General features: G+C 36.5%; 1 protein-coding gene across 2 annotated transcripts in view; it reads right to left on the bottom strand.

The window, feature by feature from the left end:
• Positions 1-278: 278 nt before the first annotated feature.
• Positions 279-19,290, bottom strand: part of COL24A1 (collagen type XXIV alpha 1 chain) — a 402,120-nt gene continuing 383,108 nt past the window's right edge. For both annotated transcript variants that reach the window (XM_059136719.1, XM_059136718.1), the window contains exons 56-60: positions 17,704-17,769; positions 16,916-17,084; positions 8,041-8,150; positions 5,034-5,249; positions 279-1,739 (exon numbers count right to left, since the gene is read on the bottom strand). In XM_059136719.1, coding sequence (XP_058992702.1) covers positions 1,593-1,739; positions 5,034-5,249; positions 8,041-8,150; positions 16,916-17,084; positions 17,704-17,769 — 708 coding nt within the window. In that variant the 3' untranslated portion in view covers positions 279-1,592. The remainder of the gene's footprint in view (positions 1,740-5,033; positions 5,250-8,040; positions 8,151-16,915; positions 17,085-17,703; positions 17,770-19,290) is intronic.

The raw sequence follows: 19,290 nt of genomic DNA on the forward strand, positions 1-19,290 counted from the left end.
ATTTTTCCCAGCACCATTTGCTGAAAAAACTGTCCATTTCCTATTAAATGATATTGGCACATTTTTTGAAAGTCAATTGACCATATATGAGAATTTATTCTGACCTCATTTTGCACAAGTAGAAAATAGACCCTATAATCCTCTTATAGGTGTGTAACAGATACTTTGTAATAATGTATATGTACAGAGGACAGAAGGACTCTGCCAGAGAACTACCATTGGTAATACAAGGATATGATAACAAAAGAAGAAAAATGAATACCACCAAAAAAGGTTTCAAGCATATTTTTATTATGGATAGGTAAGTGTGGTTTGCTGTGGCTAAAGATATGTTTATAATGGATGTACAAGCTTTTCTATATACCAAAAGGTATAATATTTTTCTTTTAATACTGAATAACATTTCTCTGACAAGGGAATTCTGAGTGGGCTGAGCCTATTTTAAATGGCTAAAGACTTTTTTCTTCCTGAATGTTGCTTTTAAGACTGGTAAATTGAAGTCTTTTAGGTCCAAACACAATAAATTTAAGAATAGTGAGATAAAATCAATGAATACTATAAAACATGTAATTCCTATGAAGAAGAAATAATGGTTTTTATAATTTAAAACAGCAGCAATTTCAAAAGATTTGCTGAATTAAAACTTTACAAAATATATATATATACATAGTATCATTCCAGATGATCATGGATTTTTTAAAAATAGTATATCACAACCCCAAACTCTATCCCAAACCTACTACAGGAAGTAGCTGGCCTGTAATATTTTTTACAACACTTTAAAAAATAAAAACAAAAGAAACCTCCTAATTCTCTTGTGCATAAGCACAGGTTACTGTGTGCTGGCTTTGATTCCATATCACAAAGAGAATTTTAAAATAGAACAAGGACTTCACATAAATAATGTTTTACTTGTTATTAAGCATGTAACCAAACAAATTAAAATAAAGTACTAACAACCAAAACATATCTTGATGTAACCAGTACATACACTCTTAAAGAATGACAAAGACGAAAAAAGAAATAAAACAGTCTATGAAAGCCACAAGCACCTTGTTTTAGGAAGAGCACCAAGCAACATAAAAAGGCAACACGTAAGAGGTAGTGTACCACCGGCTAAGATGTATATGCCCATTGGGGACCTGAATACAGCTTAGTGTTTGGGAAAATAAGACATGTTGGACTGTGGCTTGTGATTTTTAGACAGAAGCATCACACATGTGGAAGCATTAGCCAGTATTGCTCCATAGTGCTCTGCATCTCCAGCTGTCTAATGGGTACTTTGCTCTCAGTCAAAAAATAGAGGCTACCCTGAAGAATTCCATGTTTATAAATTTTCAGTTCTAGGGAATTCTCTAAGAAAGCTCAGATCAATATAATTTTTTAAAGAATTAAATACTTTATCAATTATAATCCTTTAAAAAATGCCTTTTCTCCTTCTTTGGAGGAAATCTTTTCTTCCTGAGATTCTTTAAGATTTAGCCAATGCTTTATTCCATGCATTTCACAATGATAGTATCTCTCTGTCTGTATTTTTCCCTCTGCAACAATTACCTGGCCAACAGCACAAATTCTGAACTAATTCAGAAACCTTAGAGAAAGCATACAGAACTGCTTTCAATGTAGTACTTCCTTTTGGTTTTGAGATGAGGAAGTTTTTGTACTTCAATGACTGGAAGCTGATTAGGGTCCTGGGTGTGAAAAAGGAATTTTGCCTTATGCCAGCTGCCATCTTGAATCTGTAAAACAAGAACAAAATGCTTTGATATGTAATCATGTCATCAGAAGTTGTTCTCAGCAGACAATGCCCTTCACTCTCAATGAAGATTTAGTTTAAGAATTAGAGATAATGAATAGGAAGTCCCTAAAACAAAGTAAATGCTGGCATAGAGTAAGTGTGCAATGCTAACACTCACTATGACTAATTGAAAACATGGGTTCATTCTTTTCTCCAAATGGCAATGTGTGTTCTGATTTTTCAGTCCCAGGGACTAAGGCTAGGCTTCTGCTTCTGTTGTCTGTAGATCACTGGACCAGGTATGAATTAAAAGGCTGTACTATTCCTAATATGAGTAACACATCTGTTCTCTGTTCCTTTATTTGAGGCTGATTCTTTAGGATGGGCATTCTTGGAGGAAAAGCAATGAGCTGTCTCAACCTCTCTGTAATTTAGGCAAGAAATAACCAAAATTGCTTCATTAGGAAATAAACTATAATTCTGTTGAATCACCGTTAAGGTTTCTTTTTTTCCAGTCTGTGGTTACTGTTTATATAGTTTCTTTCCTCTCTTCTTTCTAGGTCTTTCTGTTTTTTTTGTTTTTTTTTTTTTATCACTCTATGTTCTTTTGTTTCAGACAAATTCTACTATGGAACAAACACATATCATAAAATCTCTTATGATTAAGATTCAACAAGATAAAATAGAGAAACACAATTCGCTAGTTTTGTGAAGCTTTTTATTAAAAAGTTGATTCACGGGGCGCCTGGGTGGCTCAGTGGGTTAAGCCGCTGCCTTCGGCTCAGGTCATGATCTCAGGGTCCTGGGATCGAGTCCCACATCGGGCTCTCTGCTCAGCAGGGAGCCTGTTTCCCTCTCTCTCTCTCTCTGCCTGCCTCTCCATCTACTTGTGATTTCTCTCTGTCAAATAAATAAATAAAATCTTTAAAAAAAAAAAAAAAGTTGATTCACTTGTTTATAGAATTATGATATAAATTTTAAAATGTGAAGAAACCTCAGTGATTATTTAAGCTTTAAATTTCATTCACTAGTCATCAGCTTGGTGTGTGTGTGTGTGTGTGTGTGTGTGTAAGACACTATTAGATTAACTCGTTAAGTCTTTTAAGCAGTATTTATTGGATACTAAGTACAAGTGGCACAGCTGAGTAAGATGTAATCCTCTATTTTCTAACAGTCCTTGGGAAATATGAAGCTGAATAAATCAGCTCTGGATTTTGAAGACTAGCAGCTTATAAATCTAGTTGGAGAGGGGAAACATGAACGTAGACATAACACAAGACAACATATGGTGAGTACAGTATAAATAATGTAGACAGTGAGCGCTAAATTCCTCATTTCCAACTGAAGTACTCAGGGAAAGGTTCATGAATTCAGACTTCAGAATTTAAAATGGGCCTTCAAGTATGCCTAGTACTTCTACTTGGTTAGAGAGGTAGAGAAGGCATTTCAGAGAAAGATAATGACATGAGTAAAAACAAACATACAAAAAACTGTTGGAAAAGTAGATGATTGCCAAAGTAAGCCTACATGGGGATGAAGAGCAGATTTTGATAGAAATCCAGGTACCACCATTCTCTTTATATATAAAATTTGAAAAATAAACACTTACCTCACACAGTTGTAAGGATTAAATGAGATTTCAGTTAAGCAGTATAGTGTGGCATAGATTTTGGAGTTATACCCACCTAGGGTTTATTTCTTGCTCTCCACTAATTAGCTACATGACCTTGAGCAAGTTATTTAGCCTTTCTGTTTCTTCATTTTCTTACCTATAAAATGAAACTTCTTTATAAAGCTCTTATAATTAAATAAAATAATGTATGTAATACAGGGTAACTGCTATATAATAAGGTCCCAGTGACTAATAGTAGGGATTATTGTTGATATTATTATTGTTATTATTATTAATAGATCAGTTTCACCATACTTTAGGGCGAACAGCCACCGAAAGCCCAAGCTAGAAAGGTTGGGGCCGGACTATTTTAAGCGCTAAACAAAGAGCAGATAAGTTTAGATTGTATCTCAGAGATAGTAGTGAGTCATTGAAAGTTTCTGGAAAAAATTATAAAATTCAAATGAGTTTGTTGATAATATTGATCTCTTTGCTTTTAAAGAATGAGCCATATATCTCTGTTTGCCTCTCATTTTTCAAATTCTCAAGCACAATTTGTCTGAAAATAAAATGTGAAAAAGTAGAATTCCCTGGAAATGGTAAGAGATATTAAATCACGGGCTTTATGGTGCACAAGAGCAAGAAACCAAGCTACTTGAAATCATTAATGAAATGTATGTGATGTGGATGCTCTTTCTAACAGTGTTGGGAAACTCTTCTGTAAAGTGCTAGATAATAAATGTCTTAGGTTTTGTGAGCCACAGTCTCACATTTATTTAACTCTGTCATCCCTGTGTGACAAAAGCCATAGATACTGAGTAAACAAATGAGTGTGGCTATGTGCTAATAAAATTTATTAACAAAAACAAGTGGCAGGCGGGGCACCTGGGTGGCTCTGTTGGTTAAAGCCTCTCCCTTCGGCTCAGGTCATGATCCCAGTGTCCTGCAATGGAGCCCCACATCCAACTCTCTGCTCAGCAGGGAGTCTGCTTCCCCCCACCCTCTCTAACTGCCTCTCTGCCTCCTTGTCATCTCTGTCAAATAAATAAATAAAATCTTAAAAAAAAAAAGTGGTGGGGTGGATTTGGTCTGTGAAATGTAGTTAGCCGACACCTGCTTTATACCAAAACATTTTAAAATTATAGATTTTTTATAATATTAGTTGTTTAATTGTAAAACAAAAATGGGCTATTTTTCAAATATCAATTGGTAGGGCGAGTCAATATGCAATTTTGCTCGTATTTGGTTTCAGGAATAGGAACTGACAAAATGAAATACAACAGACTTGCCTCTATAACCTGTCTTCCGTATATAATGAGATGTAGAATTACAGTAGTGAAATATAAGAAATAAATCTATTTATTTATATGCTCTTTCTATCCATGCAGGGGTAATATAGATATTTCATACGAGCAATAAGAATTAGATTTATGTATTAACATCTGTTCTGCATATAAAAATCTATGGATGACCAGTGGGTGTTACAGAAGTTGACAAGATACGATACAAGCAAACGATTGATTCTGAAAAATGTAATGTTATTACAAATAGGGCACCTTAAAACTTATTAGCCTCTGGATCTTCAGTTTGCAATTAGAGTCTTATCCCCATTATTTTAATTTTATGTCCTTTTCAGTTTTATGTTAGCTATATTGAACAATTCTAAAAGTTGCCATCCCTTACCTTGCAGTCATCTGAAAGCACCTTAGGCTCAAGTAGAGTGTTTTCTTCAAAAATCTGGCCATTCCATCCCTTGAAGCCAACAGACAATCCTGAGCCATTTGGCTGAGCACTTGTCCACACTGGGGTGTTTAGACAGTGAATGGTGATGATATGGGTGGCTTCTGAGCTCAGTAAGTGAAGGAAGTTCATCTGGACTTTTCCAACTCCAAACTCCAACTAATGTCATAGAAATAATATCCAAGTTATAAGATGTGGCAACTGAATAGCTTATAATTTGGGGGAACCTGAGGAAAGTCCTTGAAATGAAGACCTGAGAAAGCCCCTTTCCTTGGCATTTAAGTGCCAGTCAACAGTATGCTGATAAATGCTTAACCACTGGCTCTTGCTAGGTGGAGTGGGGTGGGGGCGGTAATCGCTGATTTAGAGCATTTTCCAGTTTCTATGGTGTAACCACTCCTACCATGGCTGACTTCAGGCAATCATGGTGGTATCACTGAACACGGAGCTGGAAAGGGGTGTTAACAATAGGGTCTCCTGAGTCTGTATGAGCGGGCCTCAGCATACCACGAGGATACTAGACATGACCAAAAAAAGCGAGGTAATTTTCACATTATCTAAAATGCATTAGTTATTTGTTGTTGATTAATTCTTTAATAATTTCTTCCACAAAAATCTGAAATTATCTATAATTTACTTTGAAGATCTTTTTTTGAGTTTCTGAAGATAAGTTACAAGTTGTAATAATACCTTGTTGAGAAGTTTTAATTATAAAAGCATTTAAAGACAAGGATAGAATCTTATTTTTTGTGTTGCCAGCCCCTAATGTCGTTCCAGCCATAGAATGGAGTCATCAATATATGTTTATTGAAATGAATGAAGGCATGAACAAGTACTGATAATGAAGTCAACAGTGCAGGGCAAAATTGGAGCAAGGAGGTCTGACTGAAGATTTCCTAGGCTTGGAAAAGGAAGTAGATTTTTCTATAGCTTTTGACATTTTTATTATTTTATTTATTTAAGCAGGCGTATGGTCATAACATAAGTGAATGAAAGTGATTTCAACAAGGAATTTATATTGATTTCCAAACATCAAATTAGAAAAATATCAGTTATGAGGTATCAGAGGGGGAAAAAAAAAAGACAGGCACCAAAAAAGTAAAAGGAAAAGAGAAGAAAGGTAAAGGAAGGTCAATAAAGATGAAAACATGGAAGGATCATCATAAGGAACATTAGAATTTAAGTAGTTCAGGTTCCTTTATTTTACAGTTGAGAATCACAAACTTGTAAATTAATTTTTCTGAGCCTTAGTGTCTTTGTTGGTGAAGTGGAATATGACACTGACATGGCAGGATTGTTGTAAGGGTTTAAGGGGCCAAATGTCACTTAACCAACACAGTGCCTGGCACAGAGTAGGATATTTGGTGGCTCAGAGCATCATTTGCCAGATTAGTAGAGGGGTAGAGACTAGAACCCAGGTCCCTAATTCCAAGTTTACCATTCTTTCCACTACCTGCCCAGTCTTTCTCAGGTTGAGTTTATGCATAGGACAGATGGGAGAGTTGATTCAGTGAAGGAAGGAATTGGAGTGCAACGACTTCAGTGTTCCTATTTCCTTTGTACACACCTCCTGGTCTTCATCTGTCTTTTATGATAATCCAAATAAAAATCCTGGACCAAATCCAGGGGAATGAGGATGATCATACAGATATTTTGGAAGTAAGACTATCATGCTGATCTTCATGAGAGGAACATGCATTCCCTAGGGATGGAAGACTCTTTCCTGGTTTGAGAATAATAATGGTGAATGCTACTGTGATTAACTCGTGAAACACCCTTAATGAAGGGGGATATTTTATAAAAGGCCAGTGAAACAATGAGCAGCTAGAGAGATTAATAGACTGCACATTTTAGCTGCGCCTCTTTGTGATGGACCAAATATATAAGGGGCAGGTGTATCAATTCTTTGTTGATGAGAAGTAAGTCCTTAGTAATAATACCAAACTGGTTTAGCCAGAAAAAGAAAGAAATGCACTTTTGATTTCTTCAGGATATTATAGGTAGAGCTAAGCTATAGGTTTCATAAATGCTTGTTATAATTCCAGTATCATGCCAAACTAACTTTCATTCATGTTATTATACTTGAAAGGAGTTTTAAAAAATATTCAATGGATGTTTAAACATCCATTGAAGGGATGTTCTTTGTGCCAAATCATCAAAAATAGCAAGCTTTGTGGCAAAATTCCTCTTCTAATGATGTGATTTTCAGAAAACCTTTAGGTAACTGGTTACTAATTACAAATATTGTAGCTGTTTGGGGGATTTTTCCAAGGTATGTGTATGCATAAAAACATATGTTGCACATTTTTTGTTTTAGAGAGAGCATGAATTGGGAGGGGCTGGGGGGGCAGGGAGGGGTAGAGGGAGAGAGAATCTCACGCAGACTCCTTGATATCACAACCTGAGCTCAAACCAAGAGTCAGCTGCTCAACTGACTGAGCCACCCAGGCGTGCCCTCCCACAACATTTTTAAAAGGAGATTAAAAAAGCATAATCAGTAGACTAAGCCATGACATGCCAATCATAAAATACAACCAAAATATCAAGATTCTCTTGGAATTATTTTTAATTTTTATTTCATTTTAATTTTTTTTTAAAGATTTATTTATTTATTTAACAGAGAGCGAGAAAGAGAGAGTTATCACAAGTAGGCAGAGAGGAGGAAGCAGGCTCCCCGCTGAGCAGAGAGCCCGATGTGGGGCTCGATCCCAGGACCCTGGGATCATGACCTGAGTCGAAGGCAGAGGCTTTAACCCACTGAGCCACTCGGGTGCCCCTCTTAGAATTTTTTTTTAAAAACAACAAAAGAAATTTTCTTTCTTATATATGGCAGAAAAAGATATCTTACTTCCATTCATAAAAATCATAATTATTTAAAGTAACATTTTAAAAAATCATGCTCTTTGATACTGGGCAAGTATAGGCATATATTCTATAATTCAATACATACCTTTGCTACAGAAACAGGAGATAAACATGTCTGACCACCAGCACTGAAATTGCAGAAAACCTCAATGGCATCTGAAGGGCATCCGAGATTTGGATCAATCCAGTATTTTCCTATTAATTTATTATAAAACATAAAAATATTTAAATTACATACTAAAACATATTTGAACCATCATTACAAATTATCATACTTTAAACATATCTTTACAGTTTTAACTGTGAAAAAACTTAGAAGATTATAAAGATATTTACATTCAGTCCATGAATGGAAGGAGTAAATGTTATGTAACATTGATACCAAAAATAGTATATTTTTCACATACCTATCAATTTAAGGGCATTTCAACAACAAAAAAGATATAATGGTTGAATTTATTGCTTCTTTCCACAGATGAACTCATCATCTTAAAGGGAACTGTCTAAAGTTACATAGTTAATAGAAAAGTTGCAGTTGATGTGGTATACTTGTCCACTTCCGTTCTATGTCATTATAGATTTTAAAAATAAATATACAGAAACAACATCAATCTCCTGAGGTAAAATAATATCTTCACGATAATTGGAATAAAAATAATAAAACATCCTTTGTTTCCATAGAAAGAAAATGTACAATTCAATGGTTATCACTTTGGGGCTTTCTTCATCAGATTTCTAAGCAAGAAAAACTGAAATCCCTACAGCCAGTGTAAGCCTGCCAACCATTGTCTTCACCGAATGCCCAGCAGAATCAAATGGAGTCTTAGTCAGTCTACAGGAAATACTCAGGCTGAAAGAGTGTTGATCTAGTATCTTAATTCTGGAATAACAGGCCTAGAATATTGAAGTAGCACCTTATACTAAAAGCAAAGGCAAAGAATTTTTTAATGAGATAGTGCTGCTTTTTTGCATTAAAAAGGCAAGATAGTCAAACAGTATTTGGCAAATGTCATTTCTATCCTTGTCCATTCCATCCTTACCCTATTAGAAAGATTCTTCTACATCATGCTGGGCTTCCTCTCTGGCCCATTATTTTAGACTTCCAAAACATCCTCAACTCTTCTTTCTTCTACTATTCTACTAATCCTTCAAAACGAATACTTGCTGAGTTGGTGGCTCCAAAAGTAGGGACTGTCCTTTCCTGCAGGTTTTCAAACTTTGGTGGCATTAGAACCATCTGTTAAAACACAGATAGCTGGGCCCCATCCCCAGAGTTGCTGATTCATTAAGTTGGGGCTTGGAATCTGTATTTCAACAGAATCTCATTCTGGTCCAGGGACACTTGAAGAACCACTGATCTCTTGTGATATGGAAGAAAGGGGCAAAAGAAATCCGATCCTCTGGTCCCTTTTTGTTCCCTTCCCTTAGAATTTTGGACATTTTGTAAAGTTTATAGAAATGAGTGCCAGATTTTTTACCAGGATCTAATGTAGGCTTCCAATATTATCCAGTGGGTGTAAAAACATTATCTTCACTACTACCTCTTTTCTTCCAAGAAACGGTTTCCCCTTCTATTATAATAAATAATAAATTTATTTTATTAATAAAATAAGCTAATAAATTCCTTATAAAAAGTTTTCCATCAAGCACAATCCCGTTGTTTTATAGGGTATAATTCTTTGAATTCAAGCATTATGTTGTACAATGGTAACCTGGTGGGGACTTTCTAATTGTTCTCAGGATATACAGAGCTATTAATAATGCACTATACCATAATATATCTTTTGCAGGCCTAAATGTTCTAACCTAAAACTAGGTCTCCCATGAGGACAGTGCTTCTTTTGCAGTCCTTTCAAGCTCTGCCACAGCCTTTATTAGCATCGTACTTGTAGTACAGAAGGTGTAGAGATCACAGTAGGCAGAGAGGCAGGCAGAGGGAGAGGGGGAAGCAGACTCCCTGAGCAGAGAGCCTGATGTGGGGCTCGATCCCAGGACCCTGAGACTATGACCTAAGCCAAAGGCAGAGGCTTAACCTACTGAGCCACTCAGGTGCCCCAAGTCATCCACTTTCTTTGAAGATTTTAGTATTGGATGCCTATGACTTTCAGAAAATCTATGTATTAGCCAATTCTTGATGATTTTAAATTCTCATGGCTAGCACTTCCCATACCCTGGCCTCTCAGTTCCCTGAACTCTTCTGCCAAAATTCTCATATCCTTCTCCTGCTCTCCTGACTGCCCCATTCACTTCCCAGGCCATATCCTGGCCTTTTTAATCTATCACCTACAACTAGAGTTATGTCATAATCTCACCCCTTCTCTCTTAAGCTCATTCACTCTGGTGTCCTGAGTCTATCTAAAAAACTCTTCCTTCCCATCAGGACCTAATATCCATTGATACTACCACTTTTTTCATCATCCCTCATCATATGTGGATCATATGTTCAATTCCCTTCCTACCCAAGTAAAAACCCTGAGTTCTTTACTATAATTACTTCTTCGAAGACTTCCTTAATATCCCTGCCCTGCCTCACTTCAATGTACTTGTCTTATAAAGTCCTAACCTTATAGAAGTCCAATTTTGTGCCTGATCTATGCCTGAATTTATACAGCTAAAAGTAGCTGAAGGAAAACACAACTATGCTGACTGGACTCACTTTAAATTCAAATGTTTGTAAGGCTTCCAGAAAATGACACTATGTTGCCCTCTGTCACTCTCCCAGCTGATTATTTAAAACCTTTTCATCTTCTCTCAACTTTATTATACCTGTTCCTTCATTTTATTCTTGACTGATAACCTTTCAATTTTACTGAGACATCCAAAGCCATCTGAAAGGAACGTCTATAACTTCCCACTATTACATCTATTTACCTATTTGAACTTGCACCCATATATTCTGCCATCTTTGTTACTATTGTGAATATGCTGTGCTCCTATATAGGGCTTACCTTGTCTATTATACTTTCAGTTTCAAATTATTCCTCTTATTTTTCTTTTAAGTCTAATTCTGTTTGCTGTTTCTGTCAGTTCTCATTTGTGGTGTTTTATCAACCAGTATGCCTCATTACCATTGATTGTGTGCTGGGCACTGTGTTTGAGAAATGATTTGTAGAAGTAATTTGAGCCCTAGGATGATGGTATATTTTGTAGAAGACTTTTGTTTCTATCAGAATGGGGTGGGGGTTCTATCCATCTGGAACCATCTTAGTCCAAGTTCAAAGCTTTAGATTCTGAGCTATCTTCATGATGTGAAGCTAGGCTACAATCTATATGAATGTCTCTTTTCTTCCAGTTTATGTTTTCTCTTAGAATGGAGCCCTTTGAAAGCCTAAATCCCCACACTCGGTGGACCACAGATGCTAACTTTTGACTCTTAGCCCCATAAAGCCACCAAAAGCCGTATTTAGTTTGTGATCACATGTAGGGCAAGAGCAGCTCTAAGTGTGTTCATCTCTCCATTGTCTTCTTTTTTCTCCACCATTCTTCTTTTTTATTTTTAAGATTTTATTTATTTATTTGGCAGACAGATCATAAGTAGGCAGAGAGGCAGGCGGGGGGCGAGGGTGGGGGGTAGCAGGCTCCCTGCTGAGCAGAGAGCCAAATGCAGGACTCCATCCCAGGACTTAGGATCATGACCTGAGCTGAAGACAGAGGCTCTAGCCCACTGAGCCACCCAGGTGTGCCCATTACTATTCTCCTAAACTGCTCTTGTGAAGGTCATCGTAAAACTTAATGCTACTAAATCCAGTAGCTTCTCTAAGTTTTAACTTTATCCAACAAGGACCCCATAGAACCCTTCCTCCTCAGGCAAATATTTTCTTCACTCCACATGCATCTAGTTTTCTTCCTATCAGGTATGTTTTCTTCTTAGCTTTCTTTGCTAGTTCCCCCTCATTTCCTTGATCTCTAAACACTGAAGAGCCCTAAGACATGATGTTTAGACTTCTTCACTTTTCTTTCTCCACCTACTCTTTAGGGAGTCTTAAGCAGTCATAAGGCATTGGATGCTATTTATATGCAAGTGAATTCATAATTCTTATCCCTACCCAGGATCTCTCTCTTTAACAGCCTCCTACCTCCTGGACATTCTTACTTGATACTTAACAGACATCTCAAATGAATTGTATCTGAAATTGAACTCCTGATCTTTTCTCTAAAAATTGCTTCTCCATCTCTATACAGGAACTCACACTTCCATCTGTTAGTCAAAATCCTTGTTAAAGTCATAATCTATCCATCTATTTCTCTCTTAACCTATATCTGATTACCATAAAAAACTGCTGGCTCTTTGCAGTATAAACATTTTAACAGTGTTTCTTCTTCCAGTTCATGAGCATGGAATGGTCTTCCATCTTTTTGTTTCTTCTTCATTTTCTTTCATGAGTGTTCTGTAGTTCCTTGAGTACAGATCCTTTACCTCTTTGGTTAGGTTTATTCCCAGGTATCATATGGTTCTTGGTGCTATAGTAAATGGAATCGATTCTCTAATTTCCCTTTCTGTGTTTTCATTGTTAGTGTATAAGAAAGTAACTGATTTTTGTACATTGATTTTGTCTCCTGCCACATTACTGAATTGCTGTATGAGTTCTACTAGTTTGGGGGTAGAGTCTTTTGGGTTTTCCATATAAAGTATCATGTCATCTGCGAAGAGAGAGAGTTTGACTTCTTCATTGCCAATTTGGATACTTTTATTTCTCTTTGTTGTCTGATTGCTGTTGCTAGGACTTCTAATACTATGTTGAACAAGAGTGGTGAGAGTGGGTATCCTTGTCATGTTCCTGATCTCAACGGGAAGGCTGTGAGCTTTTTCCCATTGAGGATGATATTTGCTGTGGGTTTTTCATAGATAGATTTTATGAAGTTCAAGAATGTTCCCTCTATCCCTACACTTTGAAGCACTTTAATCAGGAATGGATATTGGATATTTTCAAATGCTTTTTCTGCATCAGTTGAGAGGACCATGTGGTTCTTCTCTCTTCTCTTACTGATTTGTTCTATCACATTGATTTGCGAATGTTGAACCATCCTTGAAACCCAGGGATGAATCCCACCTGGTCATGGTGGATAATCTTTTTAATGAGCTGTTAGATCCTATTTGCTAGGATCTTGTTGAGAAACTTAGCAACCTTATTCATCAGGGATATTGTTCTGAAGTTCTCATTTTTGGTGGGGTCTTTGTCTGGTTTGGGAATCAGGGTAATGCTGGCTTCATAAAGAGTCTGGAAATTTTCCTTCTGCTTCAATTTTTTGAAACAGCTTCAGGAGAATAGGTACTTTAAAATATAGCCAAAGACTTGCTCATTTCTTATCACTTTCTCTGCTACCAATTCTAGTTCAACCCATCATCATCTCTTACCTGGATTTTTTCAATGGCCTTCTCAGTGGCTTCTTTTACTCTTGCCTCCATTATTATTTGTAATATATTAGCCAGAGCAATATCTTAAAAATCTAAGTCAAATCATATCATTTCTTTGCCTGAAAAACTTCTAATGGCTTCCCACCTTATTCAGAACAAAAGCTGGAGTCTTCTGTGTAGTTCAGAAGATCCTATATAATCTGTGTTTTGGGTATCTTTCTGGCTTCATTTTCTACCACTTTGTGCTTATGCACTCTCTTCTAGTCACACTGGCCTTCTTGCGATTCCTAGAACACACTAAAGACACTCACTCCCAGGGCATTTGTTGGTGTTTTTTCTGCCCTGAAAGCTCTTTCCTGTTTGCTTCTCCTCTTCCCCCCTTTTGACATTTCTCAAATGCCATGTTCTCAGATATGCCTTATCTAACTGCTATATTTAAAATTACCCTCACTCTACTCTCTATTGTATCCCCCTTCCCTGCTGTTTTGTGTTTTTCTATAACATTTCCCATCTCCTAGTGATGAAAATACTTTTGGACATTAAAGCCTTTCTGATACCTTGCAATCCATACCACGTAGCTATTTTTCTTACAAGGAAGGCAGACCTTGAATTAGATTTCAGTCATTTTTATGTCTTAAAATGTCTTTTTTTCTTTCAATTCTAAAGAATCACAGTTTTATGCCTTCAAATATGGGAAAGAATCAAACAGAATTACTATAGCCAACTAACTATAAATATTAGTTTAGTTTTTGTGGTAATCTAGAGCAAGAAATATCTATAGAAGATAAGCATTTTATTAATATAAATATTTTCTTTGCACTTCTAGTAGAAGTATGTGTTCTTGGGCAAGAATGTATGAGAGAGTGTGTGTGTGTGTGTTATGTAGTAAATATGTATGTAAGTTAAAGAAAATACGGAATACTATTCACCCTACAGAAGGATATAACATGATTTTTTTTTTTCCCCCAAATCAGCATATATGTTACTCTGTTGGGAATAGAATTTTTAGCAAAAACCAGTAACTACTAATATTGAATATGCAGCTAACCTCAGACCCAATAGAAATTAAAATTAAATGATGTATTGTAGCAGACAGGGTTCCTTTACTTATCATTAGATAATTATAGCTGTTCTACTTGCTTTAAAACTTTTCCTTGATGCTTCTACTCTAAATTCATTTTTGCACCTCTGGTTAAGGATTTTGGGCTATCTGTGTAGGGACAAAAAAACTCCAAGAATACCAAACCATCTTCCTACTCAGTGACTCTACAATGATGTATTTAATTTCCATTTTGTGTAAAAACCATAAATTCAGGAGGTGTGGTGGCAGGGGTTCTACCATATTTTTTTTTCATGTTACCACTTCTGGTAGACCTGACATGTACTCCAGTTTACCCCAAAGGTCAGTCCTTCCTATTTTAATTTTTAAGATGAGTATGACATGTTCCAAGCACAAAAGGTAAGCAAATAATATAGTTATTGTGGAGTAGGAAACACTGGGGATCAATAAGGCTGTGTATAGATGGCCCTTCTTTTCACGACATCTGTATCTTTGGGGTAAATACCCAGGAGTGCAATTGCAGGGTCATAGGGAAGCTCTATTTTTAATTTCTTGAGGAATCTCCACACTGTTCTCCAAAGAGGCTGCACCAACTTGCATTCCTACCAACAGTGTAAGAGGGTTCCCCTTTCTCCACATCGCATTGGCCACGATCGCCAAACTATGGAAAGAACCAAGATGCCCTTCAGTGGACGAATGGATAAGGAAGATGTGGTCCATATACACTATGGAGTATTATGCCTCCATCAGAAAGGATGAATACCCAACTTTTGTAGCAACATGGACGGGACTGGAAGAGATTATGCTGAGTGAAATAAGTCAAGCAGAGAGAGTCAATTATCATATGGTTTCACTTATTTGTGGAGCATAACAAATATCATGGAGGACAAGGGGTGTTAGAGAGGAGAAGGGAGTTGGGGGAAATTGGAAGGGGAGGTGAATCATGAGAGACTATGGACTCTGAAAAACAATCTGAGGGGTTTGAAGTGGCGGGGGTGTTGGAGGTTGGGGTACCAGGTGGTGGGTATTATAGAGGGCACGGATTGCATGGAGCACTGGGTGTGGTGAAGAAAAAAATAATGAATACTGTTTTTCTGAAAATAAATAAATTGAAAAAATTAAAAAAAAAAAAAAGAAAAAAAGAGCAAAGACTGACCTCCCCTGAGCAAGAGGGAATTCTGGCAGCAGACTTTGGACTCGGTCTGCAACTCCCCCATGGGTTTGTAGCCTGCTGGCCTATTTTGGATTTATCATGCCCCCATAATTATATAAGCAAACTTCTTAAAATAAATCTTTCTCTAAAACCAAACAAACGAAAGTCTTTGTGGAAAACTGCACAAGAAAAAGTGAAAAACTATTAACAACAGGGTCTTTGGAAGAAGAAGATTAATACCCCACTCTTTTTGGAGTCTGCAAATTCATCTCAATGAAATACAAAGAAGAGCCCGTGTGAAACACAGCTAACCAGCTTTCACTGCCTCGTTGTGAATAAGTGCACACTGTCACATCCAACAATAGCAACAGCAGTAAACCAGGGTCACCTCTCTTGCTCTACCCCCATAAATAAATAAATAAATAAATAAATAAATAAATAAAATAAGTCCACTTACACTAAATTCCTGGCTTCCCGATGAAACCAACTTTCTTTGTGGCTTTTATAATATTGACAGGTCACTACCTTTACTGATAGAACGGTCATGTGAGGGAACAGTTCTATCATGAAAAGACTAACTCTTATAGATTTGATAATATTGGGGCACCTGGGTGGCTCAGTGGGTTAAGCCTCTGCCTTCTGCTCAGGTCGTGATCTCAGGGTCTTGGGATGGAGCCCTGCATCAGGCTCTCTGCTCATTGGGAAGCCTTCTCCTCCCCACCCCCCCACCGCATGCCTCTCTGCCTACTTGTGATCTCTGTCTAATAAATAAACAAAATCTTTAAAAAAAAGATTTGATATGGGACGCCTGGGTGGCTCAGTTGGTTAAGCAGCTGCCTTCGGCTCAGGTCATGATCCCAGCATCCTGGGATCGAGTCCCACATCGGGCTACTTGCTCCGCAGGGAGCCTGCTTCTCCCTCTGACTCTGCCTTCCACTCTGTCTGCCTGTGCTCGCTCTCACTCTCTCTCTCTCTTACAAATAAATAAATAAAATCTTTAAAAAAAAAAAAAAAAAAAGATTTGATAATGTTATCAATTTTCCCCTTTAAATGCCTGTTTATTGATTTAAATATGGTCAGCTAGTTTTTCTAAGGCTCAAACTCACTGTAAAATTTTTGCAAGTAAACTTACTTTCTTTTCTAAAAAAAAAAAAAAAAAAAATAAGGCTGTGTAGAAGACATTGTTAATGAGCCCTCAGAAAAGGATACTCTGACTTCAGGATTATGTCCCTCTAAGAGTATTTGTTTTTTGAAAACACTAAAATGCCTTCTACAAGGGTTTTATCAAAATGATAATGATTCTAAATGAATACACTCTAAATCTCAAATGCACTGAAATGATGAAATCGGACATCAGAGTTAGAAAAAAAAAAAAAAAGCCAAGAACTTACCATCTGATACTTTGTGTTCACAGTTAAGCAAATCTTTACAGATTCGTGCTGGGTTATCTCGTGTGCCAAGAGGGTTCTTGATGCTGTGCAGTAAATTGCTAAGGTAGTTCAGGGTTTTGAATATCTCTGCGCTGTAGTCAATTAAAGTCACTTCGGTATTCTGGTAGCTCTGCCAATTCATCAAAGGAATCAATCAGCAAAAAAGCATAGGGAAGCCATCACCAGTATGTAACCTGTATGATCAACATGGACCAAGGCAGAAGAAAAATGTATCCTTGTTGTATGCAATGAGTTGGAAGAGAGGTGTGAAGAACAGTTTATCTGTAAATACAGGCCTATGTGTAGATTTTATTAATCGTGACCCTAAATAAGAGATTAAATTGATTCTAATGGCCTAGTTTGCAAGCTAACATAAAGCTAAACAATTACTATGCCTGGTATAGTATAATGTTTTAAAGAAAATTATACACTGAATAGAGTTTAAATGAGAAAAATGAGTAACAATGATAGATCCTATTTTAAGAGGCGGCTATGCTTCATTTAACTATTTTCTCCTACAGTATCTAATTCCTTATTAAAAAATTCCTTAAATGTATTACATTTTTGTTTTAAATGGTTTCCTTAAAAAACATCCCATGCATATATTTCTGTTTATTAAAAAATGCCTACTTTGTTCAATCTGTTTTAAGTACAATCTCTGAGATAAAGCCACATTTTGGACTCAGAAAAAACTTTCTGTTTAATTTGTATATTGAGAGTGCCAATGTAAATAAAGCCAGATATATTACCTCCATCTGTAGAGCAGTATGTGATTCAATCAAGGCTTGAATAGCAGCATTGATATCCATTTGTTTCTGTGTAAAACAAAACCATTTGAGATTAGCAGTAACATCAACACTGAGTACTCTACAGTAAGGGCTGTAAATTCTGAAAGCAGTGCTATTAAAGTATACTAGACTTATTATCTGAAGGTGGTTTGTAACTCTTACGGTTAGACAGATCTTGCAAATTTTGCCTGGATAGCTGAAAGGACAATATGCTGCCTTCATCCAAATCTCAAAAGTCTCCTAATTAAAACAGGACCAAAGTCTAGAGCCCTCAAATGAAAAACTATTTGTCACTGCTACATAAAAACACACACAAAAGTTACTCAAATGGCAGAAGAATGAAATATGACCCCCTCAGTTAATAAATTGTAAAGTGAAGAATAAATAACTGTAGTAATTTATAACAGTTACATTCTTGGAAGGAAAATATAATAAAATACTACTGTCCTGAGGTAGTCACCACATTCGTTTAATCTGATACTTTTGTGGTCTTAAAAACAATTTCTGAAGTTGGAAAATGCACCATTAGTCCCAAAAGAAATACAGCATGAATCCAATCTCCTCCTGTATTTAATAAAAGATATTTTTAGAGAAAGCCTCACCATAACCATCAGTAAAGGTATTTTTTGTATTTTATTTTTTAAAAAGCTTGGAAACTAAGAAGCATGAATTGGGAGAAAGTTCTGTGAAATGGCATCTGTGTCAACAAATCAAGCAATCTAATTTCTTTCAGAATAATTATGTTGCTAAGATATCTTTTTACTTGGAGGGCCATACAATAAAAACTGTTTTCAACAGATCTCTCCTAACTCATGACTTGTAATTTGAAAAACTATTTAAAATGATGGGACAATCAGTAAAATGCACTCTTCCTTACTTCAACATGTGGTTTTCATATTGGAAAATAATTGAATCATTCTGTATATATATACTGCCAAACACTGTGATACATATTGAGGACAAAACAGTAGGCTCAAAGAAAACTGCCCTTGTGAAGCTGAAGTTTAAGGGAGACAAAGGCACTAACCAAATCCTAAAACTACATAATTAACAAATTGTGATATGTGTTAATGAAAGAAAAAATGTGCTTGGACTCATTAAAGAGACTAGGGGGTTTTAGTGAAATCTGGAGAAGAGTTTTGGAAGCAATAGGTCAGGGAAGTTTTTTCTGAGATAGTGACATTTGATTTGAGATCTGAAGACTAAATAAGAATTGTGAAGAGTGGGTGCGAGAGCTTTCCAGGCAGAGTAATAGCCTTGCACAAAAGCTATCAGATGGAGAAGTGTGGTCTATTCACAAAACAGAAAGGATCAGCCTTTCTGGTTCCCTGCAGAATAATTCCAACCATCATGCCTGCGTGGATGAGCAGATTGGGGCATGGGTCACATAAAAGGCACTAAACATGGGCAACTGAATTAAATACTGAATAGTAGCCACCTTTATATTTTCCAGTTGGTTTGTGATTAAGACTTTGATCTTAGAAAAACTACCGTAAACAATTCTCAAACTTTTCAGTTCAAGACCTTTTTGCCCTTTTAAATATTATT

The sequence above is a fragment of the Mustela lutreola genome, chromosome 10 (genome assembly GCF_030435805.1).
Source record: "Mustela lutreola isolate mMusLut2 chromosome 10, mMusLut2.pri, whole genome shotgun sequence".
NCBI classification, from domain to species: Eukaryota; Metazoa; Chordata; class Mammalia; order Carnivora; family Mustelidae; genus Mustela; species Mustela lutreola.